General features: G+C 49.1%; 1 protein-coding gene across 1 annotated transcript in view; it reads right to left on the bottom strand.

Annotated features, from left to right (window-relative positions):
- Positions 1–23,803, bottom strand: part of usp43a (ubiquitin specific peptidase 43a) — a 121,391-nt gene that overhangs the window by 44,812 nt on the left and 52,776 nt on the right. The window contains exons 4-6 of the mRNA XM_061232263.1: positions 15,481–15,573; positions 9,658–9,793; positions 6,237–6,381 (exon numbers count right to left, since the gene is read on the bottom strand). Of these exons, the coding sequence (XP_061088247.1) occupies positions 6,237–6,381; positions 9,658–9,793; positions 15,481–15,573 (374 nt within the window). The remainder of the gene's footprint in view (positions 1–6,236; positions 6,382–9,657; positions 9,794–15,480; positions 15,574–23,803) is intronic.

Genomic DNA, 23,803 nt, shown 5'->3' with positions numbered 1-23,803 from the left:
TTTATGTCCGTGGCGACAGTACCCCTCTGAGGGGCCTTCCCCGCAGTACACGAGAGCTCTTTCAGCGTGCTCCCCGGACCCTTGCTGTCAGGACGATCTGCACAGTCCTCCACAGAACACACTCAATAAACCCTTCAATCGCCTGGCAGACACATCCATGCATCACCTGACCCATGGCTCCCAGCCCGGGGCACCCTGGGGAGAAGGCTGTTTATTCAGGGCCGAGTCCCCTGCAGCCCACATAGGAGAGAGAGGGGTATGAGGCCCAGCTAAAGCACACAATATCTGGAGGTCTGGCAGCATTTGCTTTGACCTTTAAGTAAATATCCACATGTGAATATGTTTTGATCTAGTATCTGACACTGTGTGCACCAGTATAAACTCCAATAAAGGAAGAGCAAACCCTGAATGCAAACAGGCAGTGCTGCAAACATGCACCAAACCAATGCACAAAATGCCATTTTTCCAGAATAAGAAAAAAAGCAAAATAATGTCAAATGTAACTATGTTAATAGTCACATTAGCATAATTACATAATGCCCGACTATTCGTTTTTTAAAATGTATCTGCTCTTCCTGATTCCTGGGCCATATTATGTAGAAATGGAATAAAAGCTTAGAGTAAAGAATAAAGACTTTTCAGTGCACAGCCAGAGACCAGGGATGACCCGCACCTGCGCCGGGTCACTTTCCTCTGAAGCCATCGCATGAGGGATGTAAACAATTCGCAGGCACCTGCACAGCAACTGCTTTTTGTGAGATGCGGGAATCATAACCTTTCCAAGTTTTGGATTTCAATTTCAGCTTTTATTAGCCGAAGAAACGGATGCCTGAGGCTCCGGCAAACGGCCCCCGAAAACCGCGGCACAAAGAGATGCAATAAAACACGGCGTACCACTGGAGATTACATTTCCCCACACATTATTCATGATTATGCGAGAGGGTCACGCTGAGGGACACAGAGCGTCTGTCTGTGGCTGTGGGGACCTGGGCACATTCAGAGGGGATGGCCGTCTTGTTTCTGACGAGCCGGGGTAGTGTAAGCTAACAGCACTTTTCAGTGCAAAGCCAAACTAAACACTACTTTCTGTTACGCGAAACTCAATTTACTTTAAAAAATGTTTTAAAAAAAGGTTTGTTCTGACATAGAGCAAGGCACTAAAATGCAGTATGTCAGGAGATACTTATGAAGTGCTGCATGGACATTTCAGGGCTCTGCACTGTAAGCTTAGAACGTCCAGCCAACCTCTTCCAGTCAAGGACACAAACACTTTATTTCTTATGTTAATGGTACAAGAAATCACTTTCATTAAAACTTTAATCAATTAAAAGTGCTTCACTGTAGTCTGAAATAAACAAGGCTATTTCAGGGCTTCTTATTCGAACAACTGAAGGGCATTTGGGTAACACATTATGCTAACCTACTTGCATTTCTGCTTCATTTGTGTTTGGCTGGTGTGCAACACGGCATCTAGATGATTATTCATACTGTATATGCAATTAAACAATTACATGCCTACAGTACACATTCATTTTATGGGTCAGGATTTGTGGTCACAGATGATAAATACATAGCTACCAGTTAATTCAGAATTACTTACAGTACTTGAAGTGCTTACCAAACAGACCGTGAAAAATTCTGAAAATGAGTAATCAACTTCTTATTTAAAAAAAATATTTTAAATTATTTACTGTTTTATTTTACTGTTCATGTCATGCTTTAAAACTAGCATTTACTGTTGGTTTCCTGAAGCTCATATATCACCTCTGTCACTTAAATACAGTACAATAGGATTAAGCAAGTTATGAAGGCCCTTAAAATACTGCAGTTGCCTGTTCATGCAATATAACCTTTATTACAACATATTATTCTGAAGGGAAGAGTATATTTGAAATTTGTATAACCACTCAAGCCTCCTGTCAGGTAGAGCAATAAGTCCCAAATTTCCCAGACAAGGCTTCAAGGCTCTCACTATCTGATCATGCCTGGCCATTAAAAGGAGAAAAAGTCTGCTCAATTCTAGAAAATGTTGAAAGAGATTAGAGAGTGAAATACAGTAATTGTATTTCCAGTGTTTCTGCCCTTTGGGACTGTTTACATCACATTAAACTGCACAAATACCCATAGAAGGCACATAAGAAACCTCCAACCAGGGTCAGATGGAACAGAGCTCAAACATGGCTTTACTACCTGTCTACACTGCAGTAAAGTAAAGTATGTGAAGAACAGAATATTTCATTATCTTCTGTATTGGCTCTCAGTTCTTAACATAACACCAGTGAGGCCTACGTAATAGTTTAGGCATAATTGCATTGAAATACGGTTCTGCACTTTAAGAAGGCTGTGTACTGCCTGCCAGAAGTGTACTAGAATGAGCCCGGAGCTATGCTGAATGCAGCTGTATTTATCCACTGAGATGCAGAGGAGTTTTTTTTCACACTACAGCATCCAGGTGTCTGTAACCTTTTGAAAACTTCTCTCTGTGTGCGTCTGAAAGGGGAAAAGTAATTACACTGAACTGAATGCCTTTTATTCGCGGCTGGAGCCTGTTAAACGTCTTGATTAATGCTGCATTGAATTGAAATCGCGGCTTTTCGGCGCGGCTGCGGCGGGGGCTCACAGAGAGCCTCGTTTGGCTCTTTTTTTTTTTTCGCCCGGAGCCGGGCTGTCGCCACGGAGACGCGGCGGGCCCAGGACGGGTGAGGCGGGGCAGGGGAAGGAGGCGGAGGAGGGGAAGGAGGCGCACCGCCCCGTCTCTGTGTGTCTCCCCGCCCCGCCACGTCCCCTCTGAATGACTCTGATGAAGAGGCTCTTAAACCTGTCCCACAGTGCACTGGGGGGTACGCAGGGAGGGGCCGCCTCTCACAGCCGGAGCTGGGGATGACGGACAGGTCATAGGACCGCCCCGTAGCAGAGCGCAGGCCCCTCAGTGCGGAGGAGAGAGACAGAGTTTCTCTGGAGGCTGGGAACAGGGGGAGAATGTGAATCTGACCTGTCAGCCTGATGATCCAGTCCACGGCTCACCTGAACCCTGACACAATCTCTGAGAGACCCATAGAAACAGATTCTCCTGTGAGTGCAGCAGGGTCATATGACAGCAACCTCTAATTTGCATCCCCCCTCCTTATTGTACAGCAGAGATGCCAGATGTGTGATGATGTCATGCGTTTAAATCACCTGCTCCATTTATAGCCACCATAAATGACTTTATGGATGATTGTGCTACCTGTTTACAATTTAAACAGGCTAATAACGGGAGCATATGGTAGCAGCGGTAAGGGGGCCGTGCATTGTGGGTAAGCTGACCTGACGCTGACTCCAGGATGATACAGGTGTTCCTCACGCAGTGAGGTCCAGTGAGCCGTGTGGGGCCGCAATAGAGAGAGCTTAAGCCTCAGGAATGCCCGCTCTGTCTGCAGGATAATCTCCTGGCTCCGTTTCTCCTGACACAGCACAGGGATTTCCTGGAAGAGTCCGGGAGGCCTCTCTGTCTCCCGCACCACCTGGCCCCGGCATTGCATCCCCCCCCCCCCCCCTCCCCGTAAGCCCCCCTGAGAAGCAGGGCGGACACCGCGCAACCACCGAGGCCACCCAGGAAAAGGTCACCGCCTCGGATGTGCGTGTAGACTGATACGCCTCACGGCGTGTGCGTTCCACAGCCAGAGAACAGACAATTCGGGGAGGCCCTCCTCTTCTACTGGATACAGAGCTCTCCCCTAGCCCTCTCCTCTTCTACTGGATACAGAGCTCCCCCCTAGCCCTCCCCTCTTCCTCATCCTTCCTCATGGAAGGGGAACTGAAGCCTGGATTGACATGAACGCGCAGGCAGGACCCCTCCCGTTTAGCATGCAATATCTCGCCGGGCGGCAGGGCTGAAATCCTCATTACTTAGGCTCATGAATCTTTCCATTTGCGAGGGCGATATCACACGCGTGTCCACACGCGTGTTCCCCCAAAGACCGTCTCTTTAACAAAGAGAGACGGCCGCAGGTAATGCAAATGGCCTCATTATCTTTTCCAATCATGCAAGCTTTCACAAAACCATCTGTGCCAGCGCTAATCAAAATCTGCCCTGTCCTCATCCCCACCACATCCCCGCTCACACTGCATCTCTGATTAGCAACTGAGCGCTACGGCGCTACTTTCATTCCCAAAACACCAGGCCGCAAAGATATCGCTCGCTGGCTGAAAATGCGATATGTGAGGTTCCTTAAAATGTAATCACCCCCATTTCAGCTCATAATGCATAATTAAATTGTTATTTTCAAGATATAGGACTATTGAAAGAACGAGGGTCTGGTTTATAGCATAGCGTAGCAAGGGAAACAATCAATTTGGCCAAGCTATTGGTTAATGAAGTGCTACAGCATTTTGTGTGATATAAATAAACGTTTTAATGATAAAAATATTACGATCTGAATTACGGAAAAAAAACCACACAGGCGTGGGGAGAACAATCAAACACACAATTTGAGATTCAAACACAGGGCCTTCTGGCTGAGGGCAATCCTCTGCACCACCATGCCACCAGTCCAAAGACATGCAGGTTAGGCTACTGGGGGGGTGGGGGTAATTAACAGGGCGTTGCTGTAAATGTGCTCAGTCAACAAACCTGTATACATGAAAAATCTCTTACTGAATACATGTGAAACAATAATAAACAAAGTTCAATCAGGGATACATTCAATAATTGTTTAATCATAGCCTCGAGTGCATTCCAGGTAGGCAGCACGGAAACCTGTTTCCATTTGTACATTTCACCTGAGGGTAATCCATTTTTTTGGAAACGTATTATATGCAAACTGTTTAACAGCATGCACAAACAACGCACCAGCCCCTGCCAATAACAGAAGAGTACTTCATTAGACACTGCTTAATGCTTTAATGATGTTCCAAGGAATCCCATAAAGGTGAGGTAACCACCAATAAGGCACAGCTCAGCTACAGTGCTGCTATAGGCAACCGCTCCATGCAATCTGCGGTTATATTGACCACACCCACACAGGAAATTACCAGTACTATTTTAAAACAGCAGGGAGACACTGAGTGTGTGTGTGTGTGTGTGTGTGTGTGTGTGTGTGTGTGCGCGGTGTGCATGTGTGCCTGAGTGAGCCAAAAAAGAGAGAACTACATTTAATTTGATGTGTTTCAGCACCTATAAGAAAATGCTCCTTCATTGCAAAGCAGCTGAGCATCCTTGCAGCGGTTGATTAATGCGCTTCATAAAGCCAGCTAAAAGTGAGACGTGCTGGAGATTGTTTTCCAACTGCAGCAGGAGAGAAATTAGTCTAATTCAACCTCCCACAATTCACAGAGTCTCCCCCAATACGCCGCTCGACGTCTTCGACAGACTGCGCCAGAGTACAAGTCACAGCCTAGACTTGCACTGATTACATCCAGTGTCATTCCCTGCTCCAAAGCAAACATTATACTTTACTGCCTCGGTTATGAATGACAGACTGGCACAAGCCTTGTTTTAGGGTGCCTGTAAGACGCCCTGACTAAGACATCTGTCACAGTCAAGTGTGAATAAACGTATAAGGTTTCATCACAATATGCTGCAGACGAGCATCACTATATCATATACCATTATCCTCCTGACACCCAGGAGACATAATAAAAGTGTCTTGGGTGAGAAAAACATGTTGCAGTGAAAATATAATATATATTGTATTTAATTGTAATTGAATGTCCCTTATGTTAAGAGAAATACTATATAGAGCTCAGGGAAGCCAGAATGTAATGTCCTGTTTGAGGACTCAGGGTCTCGGAAGGTTAAATATCACAGGTTATCAAAAGTTCATCAGATATGCTGAGCAGTGCAGGAGTGTTTGGCAGGGTGACAAAGCAAATCCACTGCAGGAATGCTGATTCTCAGGTTTCCTTACATGAGCAGGTCCTCTAGTTTAATAACACAACGTTTTTGTGTTGTTTGACCATACAGTGTATCGTCATGACAGCTGATATGGACAGGACAATGGATGAAGGCACTCTCTGCTGTGTCCAGAAGAGGCCCCACAGACCAGGGAAAGGGATTTAGTTGCAGGCGGGCCCCTGCCAGGTTAAGGCCAGAAACGACTCTGAAAAATGTGCACACATTTTACAGCAGCAAGCAAGCGTCTCCAGAGCAAACTGCGACCATCGTGTCAGTCCCTGTGCGATCGCCGTGTCAGTCCCTGAGACTACTGGCAGTAGCCTGACGGTGGAGAGAGGCCTTGGGGTGTTGCTATGGTTACCTGAGATTCGTGTAGAGCCTCCTCTCCCGTAGAGGGGAGGGGCCTGGAAGGCGTAGATGACATCGCTCTCCGCTATGCTGGTCAGGTCGTCCTCGTCGGAGAAGGACCGCTGGAACCCTGTGGTGTAGATCTCCGTCAGGATCACCTGCACCAAAGTTATAGAGTCACTAAAAATTATAATAAATATTCTCTGACGCTTTTATTCAAAGCGACTGACAGACTAAGCAGGGGAAATTCACACTGTGGGGTTAAGGGCCTTGCTAAGGTCTATTACGGGCCCACAACCTGACCCTGGCTCCAGATGAGCTTGTCCCCCTACACTCCAGCTGTGCACGGAGGCTTATTACAGTAACTAAATAGAGTTATTACAGGCTCCAGCTGAGCACAACAGCCCTGTTATAAGTCTTTGACCCTCCAGGCACATAGAGATCCCTGCACATGGAGGGTCATAGAGTCACCACAGAGCCACATCCTGACCCCTGTGCACGCTCACGGATGCAAACATGGCTGTGAAGGTGCCCTTTACCACACACACAAGTGCCCTTTACACCTGTGTGGGAAGAGGGCTGTAACATTTCATCGTTCAATTATATAAACCAATTTCTATTGACTTTCTAGCCAATAACTCATGAATAACTGTTTAATAACTGCACTTGTGTATGAAATGTTTTACTGTGGTCTAATCTGAGACTGAAGTGGCATTGCTGTGAACAGCTAATTCGCTTTTTGAGCCAGGGTAAGAAACAACGGTAAAATAGTCGGTGTGTTTTGGTTGTGGATCCAAGCTCTTCAGCTCTTCCTGCATGAGGCGTTCAAATCTGTTTAAAGCAGGAAGATTCTCTGCCATATCACAGCCTCCCCCCTCCCTAGACACTCCTGGGTTCCCGGGCAACACAATTCTTAAAATCCAAAAACATCCCCACTTTGGCGAATTGATGTCACTTCTGATTCCGGCTTTGTAAAAGAGATTCGGTGATTTTCCGCGGCCCCCCGCCTCTGTTTTATAATGTTCTCCCCGGATTGCAAGCAAACAGACGAGCCCGCCGCTTTCCCTCCGCCGAGCGCAACACGCCATTAGACCGCACAGCGGGTCTGACAGGAGCCTCTCGGCCCATTTCACCGGCTGCACTTCCCCCCGCTGACAGCAGGGGGCGATTCCCATATCCTCCCGCCACCGGGGAACGGTGGAGCGGGAGAGCTGAACCGGAGTGCCGCTAGCTCACCGCCCGGGCCCTTGCTTTCACAGCTGTGTTTGAGCTCCTCCGAATGCGGCTCTGCTCCGAGAGCGCAAGACGATAAAGTCAATTTTAAAGTTTGCCAAAAAACCAGGCTTCCAAACGGCGGAGGAGGAGGGACGTAAAGTCATACCTTCAGGGACTTCTTTACAGTGCCCTGTGTGCAGTGGAGAAAGCTTAATTGCGTGTTGGCGGATCGTGAATTTGAGAAAGCAGCAGGCCACAGTTTACGGCGGTGAAGAAGGGGTCCGTGCGGGCCCTCGTGGCGAAAACGAGCGGGCCGGGGGCAGGAGTTTTACAGGTGTAGTAAATCTTCGAGCCCCGCGACAGACTACCTTTCACAGGGCTGCTCCAGAACCAGAGCTGACCCCACTCAGCACTCTCCAGCCCTCCATCGCCCGTCTGAAGTGCCTTTAATTAACACCAGCGTATCGCACCCATCATTTTACAGGCTGTGGCAAAGCAATTAGATTAATTTATACCCCACGGAGACGCCCGAACAAAGGGAGCATTTTAGATTTATTAGTCTAACAAACCTGCTTCCTATAATCCATATCCTCATGAAGGCAATTTGTCTGCAGTGTAGAAGACATTCCACCGCTTTTTCGTTCAACTGAAAGCAAGGCGCGGCGTAGCCCATTTCGTCCACCAAAATTCCAATTCGATTTATTTGCCCGATAAACTAAAATAATTGACTCTACGGGCCTTGATTGCAGGTGCGCAGAGTTGTAAAGTCTAAACTGCGGTTATGAAGTGCTGCCCACTTCGTCAGGTTATCGGAACTGTTGAATGTGGGATGAATATTTGATCATTTGAGCACTGTCAGTCGAACGGATTTGCCAAAACAGAAAAATAGATGTGTGCAGTCTTCCGTGATCAGCTAGACCCATAATATAAGTGGTGGTTTGTGAGAGGTGCATTGTGTTAATGTAAGAGTATTGCTTTCCACGCCGAGTTTGCAGTTTAGTGACATAAATGCAATTTAAAACTCTTGCACGGATGGAAAATTGCTTTTTTATCTTGATGCGATTTACTGGCATGTTTGCATCCAGCCTTCTCCTCTCGTAGTTTATGCAAAAGTGCCCTAAGTAAGCAAACTTAAACTTAAAGGCAAATTCATATTTAATGAAATTTATTTTGAATTATTTTGTATTTACTTGTAAAGAGTATGGAGGATACTGGATATTGATGACATGCTTAAGCTGCAGTATTTCCAACAAGTTCATCTCACAAGAAAAGTAATGCACTCCGTACAGCAAATGATGTTAATTATGCTCACATTGCAGCCTACATTAATCACTGAAACCATGCCTACTTGTCACATTCTAATTACTACAGAAAGTTGTTACTTTATTCCTATGATATGACTTATGATCTTATTGCCCCTTATGCTTGTAATATGCATGTTATTCAAGCAAAGACATATTTTTGACATCCCAATAAAATGTAATAAAGTTAAAGGTATCGGGAGGGAATTAAGTATTAAAAGAGTGGGAGAGAGAGAGAGGGGCAGAGAGAGATAGATAGAGACAGACAGACAAAAAGGAACAATGAGGAGAGCACTCGCGGCTGGCAGGATGTTTAAATATTTAGCGGTCTCCACAGCAACACCTCCTGGCCTGGTAAGTGACACATGATGCGAGCCGGTTAAACAGAGAGTGAGAGTTGAAGTGGATGTATTATTGAACAGCTCCAATGGGCACCTGTGATGTGTTGGTATGACAACTATTTTTGTGTGTATGTGTGCGCGCATGTTGATGTGTGTGTGTGTGTGTGTGTGTATCTGTGTGTGTCTCTGATATGTGTGCATGTGTGTGTGTGTGTACCTGGTGTGGGTGCATGTGTGTGTTGTGTGTGTGTGTGTGTGTCTGATTTGTGTGTGTGTGCGTGAGAGTGTGTATGTGTGTGTGTGTATGTGTGTGTGAGAGTGTGTGTATGTCTGTGTGTGTGTGTGTGTGTGTGTGTGTGTGTGTGTGAGTGTCTGTGCGTGAGAGTGTGTGTGTGTGTGTATGTGTGTGTGTGCGTGAGAGTGTGTGTATGACTGTGTGTGTGTGTGTGTGTGTGTGTGTGTGTGTGAGTGTCTGTGCGTGAGAGTGTGTGTGTGTATGTATGTGTGTGTGTGCGTGAGAGTGTGTGTATGACTGTGTGTGTGTGTGTGAGTGTGTGTGAGGTACTGTGAGACTCACCTGGTCTGGAGAGATCTTGCCCTCCTCTGCCACCATGGAGCGCAGGCAGGCTGTGGGGCCGAACAGGGGCACAGCCAGCCCCACCCTCAGGTAGCGCTGGCCCTTGGTGCTGAAGACCAGCGTGACGCACAGGGGCCTGTCAGCAGAGGGAGAGGGATTCGCTCAGACCACCATTTACCTGCCATTTCCTGCCCTCAGCCCATCGATACGCCCAGCGACGTGAATAAATCAATGCTCATGTTTGTGAAAATGTGGAAGAATAGCACACTCCCATGGGGGAGCGACAGAGCAGAGGGGCGGTGCAGAGCTGGAGCGGGAGTCCAGAGGCACAAACAGACCCAGCCTCCAGGCTCCCAACCTCCACCTGTCCCCCCCAACCCCCCCTTCACTCTGCCCTCCCTGTCACCCCACTGCTGCACCCGGTCAGAGCTGGGACACCGCAAGGCTCAGCTATACTGCACACACACAGGGGTGACCCCGCAGGAGAGGAAAGGGGAAACCAGTGCAAAATTACTCATAATAGCAGAGACTGATACCACCAGAGTCCTCCCTGCTCTGACCTCTATACAAACACACTCTGGTCTGCAGTGTATTGAGAAAGGCTGTAATGGAAAACACTTGGTGACACTTTCAATGTTATCTTAGGTCTGATTTCCCAACGCATAAGTGACACAGAAATGAACTGCGTTCTATAAACTGAGACTTCCCATAACACCACCATCCAGATCCAGCACTTACATGCAAATACCTTATATTTCTCTCTCTCCAACATTACTGAGTTTCCTGAACCGTGATAAAAAACTTCACTGGGGGAAGCTGTGCCTTGTTGAAGCCAAAGCTACATTTAGGTGTCTTGCTTTGTTCCAGACTGGCCTTATGAGGAAACAGTGACATTGTGAGGAAAACTGAGAGACCTCTGCCTGTTGTTCAGTTGAGAATGAGCTGGAGGAGATTTCAATGGGAAAGAAACGCGAGTTTCAGAGGGAGGGGGGACGCAGAGCTGGAAGAGCTAAGTGGAATGTGACAGCGCATCTTCTCTGTGCTATAAATCAGCGGTGATTAGATCAGAGCTGGGCCCGTCTCCTCACTCCACCGTAACCTCACCTTCACTGTCAGACTGCCAGACAGAGTGGGGCAAACTCAGCCCCCTCCCCCCACCTGCTGTGGCACCCCACTGAGGGCCACCCCACCCAGGGGCACCCCACCCAGATAAGTCACCCAGAGACAGAGGCAAGCGATATCCCTCTCCAGTGACCCCCAAACCAAACCCCACAGCCGTTCTGAGGACAGGTCCCTCTCTCTAAACTCAGCACAGCCCCACACGCCGCCTGCTGTGGCACCCCACTCAGGGGCAGAACACTCAGGGGCACCCCAGCCAGATATCCCTCTCACGCCCAAACCAAACCCCACAGTGGTTCTGAGGACAGGTTCCTCTCTAAACTCAGGCCACCCCCCACCTGCTGTGTCACCCCAGTCAGGGGCAAGACACTCAGGATAATCCCACTGAAGGCCACCCCACCTGGGGGTCGTCCACCGAGGGGAATCCCTCCACCCAAATCACCCCCCGTTCCCCATTCTCTCCCCTCTCTCTGCCGTGACCCGCCCGTGGGGGCGCTGATTTGGCAGGAGGAGGTCAGGCAGGGACAGAGCGCGCTCAGAGGAGGATATCCCCCCTCCTCCTCCAGGCTCCCGGTGCCTGTGGCCATTAGACATTCTGCGCACACGGCACAGCGAGGGAGGGGCTCCATCTGTCTCTCCGCGGTCATCGCCCCCCCCCCCCCCCACCACCACCACCACCGACAGAGGCGTCTCCCGCCGTCCTGCCCTGACACCCCTCAGGAGGAGGGTAGCCGGTTACACGCGCCCATTAAATTACGCCACTTTGATTCTTATTAATTGCCTTGTTCTGCAGTACTTGGGGGAGAAAGTTTAAACGGCGTGGAGCGCCTGTCACCGCCGTTCCCACTGCATTGTGGGTGACAGGTGACTGCGAATCCTGGAGAGACCCGGCGCTGCCTCTGCTTAGCGACCGAAAATAATTAGCATCAATGCTAATCTGTCACTTACAGTATGAGAGGCCTGTGCTTGACAAACTGGGGAACAGAACTATCCCACCAATCCAGGTCAGGTGGGATGACCTCAGATAAACACACAAACCAGCTATGCTCAATACCACGCTACTTAACCACATCACACTGGCTGAAGGTAGCTCTGTAATCCTGGAGATATCAGTTAAATGAATGCATCGTTTAATCTGTTCACACTGTTTCTGTTTCATATGGCATACTAATGTAATTTCTGTTTTTGTTGGGTACAAAAAACAGAAACAGTTCAGGAAGTATCCAAGGAGCTATAGATACAGATTCATCGAGCTGCCAAACTGCTAAACCAGTGCCTGAGATTCCGATTATCAAATATCTGTGGGACGTAGATACAGATAATAATGGCTGACAGGTGTTAATGTGTAAGTATTAAGCTGGGCTCATTCTGTGCTGAGCTCCAGGGCCATGATGGACCAGCCCTGAGACAGTAATGAAGTCACACGGAGAGACAGATTAAAGTGAGGGTGACTAATGACATCACCGTACTGCCCCCCTGTCTGCGAGCTGGCCCGTCTCTGTTCAGTGAGTACACACACTCCTCTCTCCACCCGTCTGTCAGTGCGGGGCAGCCATACATACACACACGTTACTGTTTTGACGTACCCTTTTAACTCCCTGGGGGAAGAATATTCAAACATCAGATGAAATGGGATACAAGTGTGACACACATCCTGTCCAGTGTGTGTGACAAGAGTGAGCCAGGCTTATGCAGGTGAAGTGTAGTGTAGCGTACAGCCATTATATCCTATCATCATCACCATGGATTCTGCCTCAGCCCGAGGGTGGAGAACGGTGATCTCCTCCATAAACCAGCCCCTGCTTCACATACAGAATGTGATGCCAGAGCGGCTCCAATCAGAGCTCCCCGACTGAGACCTGTCTGACAGCAGAGCGGACCAATAGGCTTGGGTCTGAGCGGGGCTTCCTGTAACACTCGGCCAATCAGAGCGGGTTGGTAAGGTGGCCACGTCCTGCATGAGTGGATAAGTCTCGAAACATGAGGTGCTCCCTTCAGCCAATAGTGTTGTCTCTTATTGCAATAACATGGGCCGTGCTGATTAATACAAACTAAAGTTAAAGTATTCCTTGGTTTCCAAAACTATTATTGTAGACTTCACTTCATTAGCTGGTGTCTGCTGCCAGAAGGAAAGCCTTAATCCCACGTCTGAGGAAGATAATTCAGAAGGGCCAAACCGTATTTAACAGCCAACATTGCTACAGGCGCACGCTACAGCAAAGTAACATGTTGTTTACTGCAAGCACGATGAATGGCAGCCTTATGTGACCATCCATCTGCTTTCCCTACAGAGAATTAGGCTCCATCTCCAAGAACATCAATCTAACAGAAGAACAGATGAGCCGTCTTGGTTTCCATTGTGAGCCAAGCTGCTTGTTGTAGCAATGCTTGTCCCCCGCCCCACCTAAAGAAAACAGACGAGTAGAAAGTGCTGGCTTGGCTGGGTTTACGAGCGCTAAAACCAGGGAACCAGGGTGGGAGCCTGGACAACAGGGCCTGTTTGGCGGTTCAGACACATCTCCATTCAGCAGCCGATTCCCACTGAGCGTCGAAAAAATGTGGCTCTCTCCCACGAGGCGGGGGGCCTAGCGGGCGGCGTCTCTGCCAGGTACGGCCGGGCACCGTCCCTGACGGGGAGCGTGGGAGGAGAGCGTTCCTCCAGGATTACATCCCGTCCCAGGAATCTGAGAGGAAACTCCCCAGCCATCGCAGCCTGCCGTCTGCAGCTCTGCCTCCATCAGCCGGAGCTCATCACAGTCTTCTACATCAGCCTAATGTCCTCTCTCGTAGCATAAAATCAGCCTCTGAGTGAGTTTGTGAAGGTTAATGCTGAACGCCTTGACCTCGGAGGACGGCTTTACGATGTCATAAAAGCAGTTAGAGTCAACCACCACCGCAGGGTTCAACTCTGGCCTTCGAATAAAAATCCAGCCCTTGTTTTCCTTTCCCCCGGGTAATTAGTGCCACTGATTGGGCAGACTGTCTTCACACCTGAGTACCGGGTCAAGGGAGGGTAGGAAATCAGCAGTTTGTGACCAGTAGGCTGCAGGTTCAGCTTCCACATGAGGCGCTGCGGTTGCTAGCCCTTAGCACGCAGTAGTTAAACTGAATATCTTCAGCTACCATCCAGCTGTACAAACAAATACGATGTAAAGTGACAGCTATGTAATTTGTCCCGGATTAAAGGCATCCTCTGAGCATAATAAGAACAATAATGACGAGAGCTTGAGTCTCTCATTGTTTCCCATTGTGAGGGTCCCGCTCTGGAGATTTTCCAGTTTTGCCTGTTCAGCACTGAGTCTATTGTTCCCACAGGCAATCTGAGATGCTTATCTCGTTCTCCTGCATTATCTGCTGCCGGGGAGTGCCTGTGCCTGAATAGGCGAGCGTCACGCCCTTCAGTGGTGTAGCTCACCGGGTTCCTCCGACTGCGCTGCTTTCATTTCCCCTGACCACAAGTTTCACTGTGCTGCGTGTCCTTCTAACTCAACTTTCCTCTCTGCATTGACTTTGTCTCTCTCTCTCTCTCTCTGTCTGACTCTCACTGAGTATCTCTTGCTGACTGTATCTGTGTCTCTCTCTGGCCCGGCGTCTCTTTCTGACTTTATCATTGTGACTGTGTCTGTCAATGACTATCTCCATGTGAGCGTGTTTGTATGCTTCTGTCTCACTGGCTCTATTTCTGCCTGCCTGTGCCAAAATGTGACAGGCTCACTGTGTGCTTGCCCTTGAATGTGTCTGTTACTGTTTATTCCTCACTGCCTGTGTCTCTACGTGCCTGCGTCCCTGCCTGTGGCTCTGACTGTGTCTCTGAGACTGCGTCCCACTGACTGTGTCCCTGCCTGTGTCTCTATGTGCCTGTGTCCCACTGACTGTGTCCTTCCCTGTGTCTCTATGTGACTGTGTCCCACTGACTGTGTCCTTCCCTGTGTCTCTATGTGACTGTGTCACACTGACTGTGTCCCCGCCTGTGTCTCTACGTGCCTGTGTCCCACTGACTGTGTCCTTCCCTGTGTCTCTATGTGACTGTGTCCCACTGACTGTGTCCTTCCCTGTGTCTCTATGTGACTGTGTCCCACTGACTGTGTCCTTCCCTGTGTCTCTATGTGACTGTGTCCCACTGACTGTGTCCCTGCCTGTGTCTCTACGTGCCTGTGTCCCACTGACTGTGTCCTTCCCTGTGTCTCTATGTGACTGTGTCCCACTGACTGTGTCCTTCCCTGTGTCTCTATGTGACTGTGTCCCACTGACTGTATCCCTGCCTGTGTCTCTTTGTGACTGTGTCCCACTGACTGTGTCCCTGCCTGTGTCTCTATGCGACTGTGTCCCGATGACTATCTGTGGCAGTGTGTCTGTGGCCGGTTGTCTGTAGCAGTGTCTCTGTGGCCGGTTGTCTGTAGCAGTGTGTCTGTGGCTGGTTGTCTGTAGCAGCGTGTCTGTGGCTGGTTGTCTGTAGCAGTGTGTCTGTGGCTGGTTGTCTGTAGCAGTGTGTCTGTGGCCGGTTGTCTGTAGCAGTGCGTCTGTGGCCGGTTGTCTGTAGCAGTGTGCCTGTGGCTGGTTGTCTGTAGCAATGCGTCTGTGGCCGGTTGTCTGTAGCAGTGTGCCTGTGGTTGGTTGTCTGTAGCAGTGTGCCTGTGGTTGGTTGTCTGTAGCAGTGTGTCTGTGGCCGGTTGTCTGTAGCAGTGTGTCTGCGGCAGCACTTACCTGGTCTGTCGCAGAGGGATGGGGAGGGAGATGCAGAGGAATGGATCGAAGGTGTTGCTCTGTTTAAGGCAGTGAGGGCAGGTCAGGGAGGACCTGGAACAATGACAGAATGCACATAAGCAGTGGTAAGCAAACAGCAATACAGGCAATACGAGAGCAACTTCAAGTGAATTGACCTTGATTAGAAACAATTCAAAGCTTCCTTTATTTAAGATGAATGTTAACAGTATTGACATATTAACAGGGGCTTAATTAACAAATGACTTCAGGAGGCAGGGCACTTTACAGCAGAGCAGTGTGGCTTTCTGCAGCCCCTCCCACCACCACTGGCCTTTTCATCTACAGCCAAGACTCTGCAGCCACCAGGCGCCTAGCTCTCTCCTCCCTGGTCATCACTCCTCCTCACGCCTCCACTCCTCTCCCTACGGGCTCCCCAACGGTGGGTACACCTGCCCAGTGAACACCTCAGCCAGGACAGCTCCCTATCTTCTGTCTCTTCAGGAAATACCTCCCTGCCCTTCTCCACCCTGATTCCCATTCCCCTCTTCAACATCTTCCTCTATCTTCTCCTATCTGCCTTCTCTTCCACGTGTTCATTTCGGTGTCTGAGGACGAGGGGTTACCTATTACTGGGGTGTTATGGCCAACCGTTGCACTTCTAAGTCATCGCTACTTGGGTTTTTGGTGATTTATGAATCTTTGCACTATTTGTAAGTCGCTCTGGATAAGAGCATCAGGTAAATGCCTAAAATGTAAGGTAAAGTAGAGACTACAGTCTATTCCCCCTATTAGGACCACAGAGACTGTCCGTCAGATGTACTGTAACATCATCTCTTTTTTGTTCCCTGAGCACACTCTGGCCGGGCAGTGAGAGGTGTCTGCGTTTGGAATATTCCAGCACCTTGTCCAGCAGTCCCTCTGGCTCCCCATGTCTCTCCCCATCACCCTCACCCCCCCGCCCCCCCCAACCCCTGCCCCCTTCATTATTAAGCAGGAAGACAGCGAAAGTGCATTTACGTCCGTGGTCCGACAGCGTACACCTTGAGCCCATCTCTGACAACGCTCGCAGTTAAAAAAAGAGAAGAAGACAGGAAGAGGCTGAAATATTTATCAGGCGGGAGGATAAAGCCGATCGATTTGAATATTTCAGCAGGTGTTAAAAAGCTCCAGGGAAACGCAGGCGGGACTGGTGCTGTGGGGAGGCGAGCTCTGGAGGCAGCAGGCAGGGGCACTGCGACACTTTCACCTAACCCACCCTGCCCCTCACAGAGGCTCCACAAGGCCCTGACGGACCACCTGCCTTACTGTAGCCCACAGCTATGATATCTAACATGAAGCTACAGAGCCAGACAGAGCAGCTTCAGTTTTCACAGCTATGATATCTAACATGAGATTGTGCAGCCCACAGCAATGATCTCTAACATGAGATTGTGCAGCCAACACCTATGATATCAAGCATGAGATTGTGCAGCCCACAGCTATGATATCTAACATGAGATTGTGCAGCCCACAGCTATGATATCTAACATGAGATTGTGCAGCCCACAGCAATGATCTCTAACATGAGATTGTGCAGTCCACAGCAATGATCTCTAACATGAGATTGTCCAGCCCACAGCTATGATATCTAACATGAGATTGTGCAGCCCACAGCAAGGATCTCTAACATGAGATTGTGCAGCCAACACCTATGATATCAAGCATGAGATTGTGCAGCCCACAGCAATGATCTCTAACATGAGATTGTGCAGCCCACAGCAATGATATCAAGCATGAGACTGCTCAGCTAGACAGAGCAGCTTCAATGTTCACAGCTATCAGAGCACACAGGAGTTTAGGGTGGGCTGAGCCAGAGCATTAAGCACCGAATGTGTGGGACTCAGGTAAGCCCGGATGAGCCTTGAGGCTCGCGACAGTACCCCAGTGAGGATGTGCAGGCCAAGAACAGCCTGAACAGATACACTTCACCGAACATTTCTCTCTGCGCGAGTCCTCTGACCGTGTCCTGTGCGGTCTGTCGGGGAGACAGAGCCTGTCTGGCATTCCTAGGCTCCATCATTCCATGTCAGCAAGCTATTTTAGCACTCCACCCCTAGGTGCCTCTATCGCCATTGGGCAGAGAACAGGGTCTTTGTCTGACGGGGGCACACAGCGGCCTCTGAGACACAAGCCTTCAGAGACCCCGCAATCTCAGGCCTGTGCTTGCTGGGAATATCCCAGAAAAAGAACGGACTGCACTCTCGGTGAGGCAGAAACTCGGTCACACGCTTCTGAACCTTTTCACAAACCAAAAAAGGGCAGAGAGGTGCACATGGTCACACAGCTTAACCGCATTCAGTACAACAGAACAGCACAGAGACTGAAGCACTGTTGTTCCCCACAGTCTTATATTTATGGGCCAATCATCATATATTTATTAGTGTGCAGTGCGTTCTATAGGATGCGGTAAGCGCTCCAACTGATGTGAAACTGTTTTTGTTCTTGCAACAGCCATCTTGAAGAATAAAGCTGGACACAGGAGAATATTTATAAATTCTGTTTGGGGACGTACTATAAATAACAAGCTATGCACCGTGCTTGGTGGTGTTTTTCATCCACGGTTTTATTTGCAAGGATGGTAAACTGACAGATTTACAGAACAGGGCAGCGCATAAAACACTACAGTATGTCTTTACAGTGCTCTGTTCCACAGCGGAACGGACGCTTTGAGCTTCAAATGATGTGCGGGCAGACAGCTTTCAGACACAATGCAGACACTGAACACTCTCTGGGCTGCCGGTCTGTTAGTATTCAGCAGCAGGAGCGAGACTCATCGCTCAAATAATAGAGCAACAAACACTTCCAGAATATTCTACCCAGGAGCCAGCTTCACTTACACAAACTGCCCCTCTTCATGTCAAGCTGTCCCCCGACAGGGGAATAGCCCTCGCACAAAGGAAATTAGAGGAGATATTTGGGTTGACATGCTACCCTCCCATTTTTCACAAAGAGTAATGATGCTGTTTGATCACGGAGTGCAACAAATGACAATTTAAGACACGTCACATTATATAAATGTGTCCCCTTACAGCTGAAGGTGGCTCACGCTGTCACTCTCTGTCCAGCTTCAAGTCCACGGATACCCAGCTCAGCACTGCACGGGAAGTCACAGAATTAGTTTACTCCCTAATGCCCGTGAGTGGTCAGAAATCTCTTGAAAATCCTGAATTGTCCCGTCGCATACTGACAAACAGTTGCCAGTTGAGGAAGTGAAAAGTGAAAACCCTCCAAACTCAGAATCTCCCTCCTCCTGAAAGCCCAATGGGGAATAACACAGCTCTGACCCAACCGCTGACCTGCTGACCTCCACTTCACGAAGAAGAAGGGTGGCACACTCAGCCAACACAGCGTCCTGCAGCACTGAAAGCAGCCAGTACAATTCACCCTCACACCTATTTGCAAATGGACTCAAATGACCTCATTGTACAATGGTGCACAGAGAAAATTACACAGTCTTTTCAGTGGTATCCATTAGCTAAGCTCTTTCACACTAAGGTACCTACACACAACACCCCACCTGAAGTTCAGCACACGGCTACTGGGGAAGAGGTAAGCAGGGATTCACAGAGCTGTGAACTCTTCTTCTATGGTCGGGAAGCATTCAAAGGGCTGTGAGCTCTTCTTCTATGGTCAGGGGGTATTCTCAGAGCAGTGTGCTCTTCTATGGTCAGGAGGCATTCACAGAGTTGTGAGCTCTTCTATTGTCATGAAGCATTCACAGAGCTGTGAGCTGCCCCCTATTGTGAAGCGTAATTTACAGATTGGTACTCAAGCAGAAGAGATGTGCACTGCTGTCCTATAGTCTCTTGTAGAGGGATGTGTGGATATAGGCACTGGTTCCTGCGGTCAGGATGAGTTCACAGAAGGGCATTCCAGGGCATACTAACTATCCTCCAACGCCGGCTCTTCATTTGGAAACAATTTTACGCTTTAATGGGTCCTTCCTCACTCAAGTCCCCGACCGGACCCCCAACGGTCAAAAAGAAGAAACAGCGGCTATTTTTCATCATTTGCAGAGACAAGCGCTTTATGCCAGTGTGAACAAGCAGCTAAATTGAGTACAGCACAAGACCAGCATAAGTAAACATACGGCAGCTCATTGGCCTGCCAGCACAAAGCACCCTTTCCCCCAGCACGTCTGTGTCACCACTCCTGACACCGTCCCCAGAAGCAGATCCTCTTTTAGCACTGCCCAATTTACACCAATCTTTGGGTGTCTGTCATTAGGGCTTTCCTCCTGTGTGGGAATCGGAGGCTCACAGGCCCACTGCACTGCAGGCCACCCATTGGTCCAGGTGCTCTCAGCAGCGCAGGTGTACCTGCAGCCAATCATGCAACTGGACACTCTCAGAATGGTTCCAAAAAAGAACCCTGTGAACCTTAAATGGTTTTTTTTCGTCAGGGAGCTTATGATAGAGGATTCCTTAGAGAACTAAAAAGGAGACAAGCTAAAGGACCATTTTTTCTGAGAGAAGCCAGGCAATGGTGAATATACATAGGTGTGGTTATCTGAAAGACTGAGATCAAAGGGCCTCACGCCACATTTAACCCCCATGCAACAGACAGAGGAACAATGTGCCGCTTACTTATGAAGGCAGGACAGAGAGTCAGGGATATCATGCAGTGCCGAGGCAGCCCCAGGTGTTTTACGGTCACGGTGAATCCTACTTTATCAGAAAATGAAAGGGGCTAAAAAGGCGAAAAATAAAAAAAAATGAAAACACCTTCAAAACTCACCAGGTGAGCGTATTGATTTTTAAGAGGTCGAACACGTTTCAGACTCACGTCCTCCTCCGGCAGCTCTGTCTGAGCAGGGCTGAGGTCAGAAATGCCTTTGTGCACCGCCGAGTGCCGCTTTGATTCTCCAGCGCTTTACAAACAATCATCAGCTTATTCGCCTAAAAATCGATACCATTTTATTCAAAATGTAACATTCTGGGTGTTTGCAGTCTTTGGCGAAATGTCAGCGTGGCTAACGTTGGAATGGAAGAATGGAAACAGAAAATAGTGACAGACTGCTGTTCGGCCGCTCAGGCTGTTCGTGCGAGGCAGGATGACGATGCACACTAGCGCTCAACAGAGCAGGCACAGTACGCTTCGCACCACGGCCTCCGCACTTCATTCTGCCACCCTAAGAAATGGCTGCTTTATTGTCATTTGTTCCTAATGCCTAATGGCAAAATTGAAAGCTTCAACGCTTTAACTCCCCCCCCCCCCCCCCCCCCCGCCCCCACCCGCTCGAACAGAAGGAATCCCCTCCTCTCCAATTTACCCGGAAAAGTGTCCTCAGTTCCCCCCCATCATTCACAGGCCTTTATTATCAGATGAGTGTGCCAGGGCCGGCCTCTCCAGCGCTCTGTGTGTGAGGAGCCTGTACAAAGCCCTGCGCCGGGGGAAATTAGGCCAGAGCCGCGCTGCTTAAAGGCCTCTTTCTCCATCGGAGGCGGAGCCTGACGGGAGCACGGAGGGGGGGACAGCGATGGTGTGGGAAGAGTGACCATTATTCTGCTCCGTCCAACTGACTGGAGCGGTGAGACGGGCTTTTCTCTCTCTCTCCCTCTCTCTCTTCCAGTCTCTCTTTCACTCTCCCTCTCTGTCTCTCTCTCTCTCTCTCTCCCCACTCTCTCGCTCTTCCAGTCTCTCACTTTCTCCCAGTCTTTCTCTCTCTTCCAGTCTCTCTTTCACTCTCCCTCTCTGTCTCTCTCTCTCTCCCCCACTCTCTCGCTCTTCCAGTCTCTCACTTTCTCCCAGTCTTTCTCTCTCTCACACTCTCTCTCCCAATCTCTCTCTCTTCCAGTCTCTCTCACTCTCACCCAGTCTTTCTCTCTCTCCCACTCTACTGCTCTTCCAGTCTCTCTCTCCCAGTCTTTCTCTCTCTCCCACTATATCGCTCTTCCAGTCTCTCTCTCTCCCAGTCTTTCTCTCTCTCCCCCACTCTATCGTTCTTCCAGTCTCTCCCTCTCTCTCTCTCGCCCACTTTCTCGCTCTTCCAGTCTCTCTCTCTCTCCCTCTCTCTCTCTCTCAGCCATGGCGGACGTCTCACTCTCCGGCAGGAGCAGCGTTCTCTCACACGCCCGTGTGCGAGCCTCTCCAGGCCCGTGTTTCTCCAGAGGAAGACGGGCAGCGTGGGTCTGACATGCGCTGGCTACTGGAGCGCGCGGGTGGATATTCTTAGAAAACTAATGGGAGAAACGCTTGTAGCCCTTGAAAGACAGTCCAACTTATTATCTGAACAGAAGGGGAGACGCATCCTTTTCTGTGCAGCAGCCATGCTAAAAATGACAGAGGCAATTTAGGACCCGGGGTGAAATGAACAAGGCGAAGAACTTCAAAATATTATGAAGTCGTATTTCGATCCTCTTAAAATTTGCCACACTCGAGCACCATCTGCTGCTATAGGCTGTTATCCTGTAGTCCTGGCAGGCACTTCAGTCCCGGCATTTGGATAACGGGAAAGTGGGAGTTCATAAAACCGACAGTTCAGACCTGATGGAGGTGACACAGCTCATTGCCCATAACACTGTAGGAAAGGTTCCTTTTCAAAAATAATATCGTGTGGAAGCTTTACTTAACCCCACTTAATTCCACTGGTTTATCACACCGTAAATGACTGATTTTACCCATGAGGTTCTTCCCCCCGAGAGTAGCCGTGCTTTTATCCATCTTTTGTGGGAGACATGAAATACTTTCCCTCAGAATCATAAAGGTGACAGTGAGAGCTACCGGGGCCATTGGTAGGGGGACACACACTGTGCTGAAGTGAACAAAGAGCCACATTCAGCCACTCCCAGCTAACCCCCCTACCCTCAGCCAACCCCCCTACCCTAAGCCAACCCCCCTACCCTCAGCCAACCCCCCTACCCTCAGCTAACCCCCCTACCCTCAGCCAACTCCGTCTCGGTCATGTGCGCTTACCTTTTCAGCACAAATAATTAAGAAATGACTGGGATTTAAAAAGCCGGGGTGGTTGAGAAGGAAGTAAATGCGATGAACAAAAATCTTAAGGTTGAAAAAGAATGAAAATGGCAGGTTAGGACCGGATCCAAGTGACAGACGTGATTGAGCACGACCCGTCACAGGCGCCTCGGTTAATCATTATTAGATCTGTGACAGTTGAGCAATGAGGAAACACGGATGAACTCTGACCCTAAGAGACATTCCCGGCTCTGACACAGCCTCTGTTATTGCTCACCACAGAGGACTCCTCCTGAAGGCGGGGCGGTCTCGCGGTGACACACCGAGCACGATGGCATCAGCACACCAGGGGCTGACAGAGAGTCAGCGTGCTAGTAGCATTCGCATACAACATTTGTAAAGCACAGATCATTGTTCCCTGAGGGAAGTACATCTTAAATAACTTAAGTTGTGCTTCAGTGTGTAAAAACAACAGAAAAGAAAAAAAGAGAGATGATTATATTTACTCTGTTACACAATCGCAGGTTGAAGTTGCCTGGAGACTTAAGAACTTTTCTTAAATTCTGCAGCCCTCGATTTTGACTGTAATTAGCTGGAAGTTCCAATTTCATTAAATAACAAACAACCAGAAATTCACAGGAAACGCAGAAATATCTCTTCAGTTTCCTCGGCACTGTGCTAATTTTAAACCCTCTTGGATGTGGAAACTGAAAGAGAATGCTCCCCACTGCAGCTACTGTGACATTTGTTTGCATTCGCAAGACTTTTAAGAAATCAAGCCATCAAACAGGAAAAAGCTTTCAGGAGTCTAGCTGATTAAAACATATTCATCCTAAGTGCAAACAGCAGTGGGTGAATATAATTGGCCTGCCCGGTCTGTATTTGGACGGTTGCCATCGAAGGTTAGAGAGAGTGAACCGTCTGAGAGATAAGAGCCAATCCTTTGGGTGCTGGGACGCGGAGTGGATGCAGGAATTGTGGGAACGGAAAGGAGGGGTGGACTTTGGCAGGGCCAAGAAAATAGACAAGAACAGCAATAAAACATCAAAGATGTTCTCCGGTCCAGAACACAGCCTCTCAGGCATCAAAGAGGCTTCAAAGAGGCTTCACCCTCTGGGTCTTATTGGGCCCGGGAGACTCAAGAGCCCTCCCTGCTCAGGGACACACACAGCGGCCACGTCCTTCGTCACGGAGGGCTTCAGTGCGCTGGGGTTCAACTGGAAACTTTGGGTCACCGTGCAACAGAAGAGGGGGCCCTCCACACCTCATACGCTGGCTACACCAGGCCTGACGCCTGTCATACAGGGGCCCTGTCAGACCCCTGCCAGCATAACAGTGTTAAAATAAGATTTAGATGCATTTTTATGAT

The sequence above is a fragment of the Conger conger genome, chromosome 2, assembly GCF_963514075.1.
Source record: "Conger conger chromosome 2, fConCon1.1, whole genome shotgun sequence".
NCBI lineage: Eukaryota > Metazoa > Chordata > Actinopteri > Anguilliformes > Congridae > Conger > Conger conger.
Note: the sequence above shows the minus strand (reverse complement) of the source record. Positions and strands in the feature narration are given on the sequence as shown.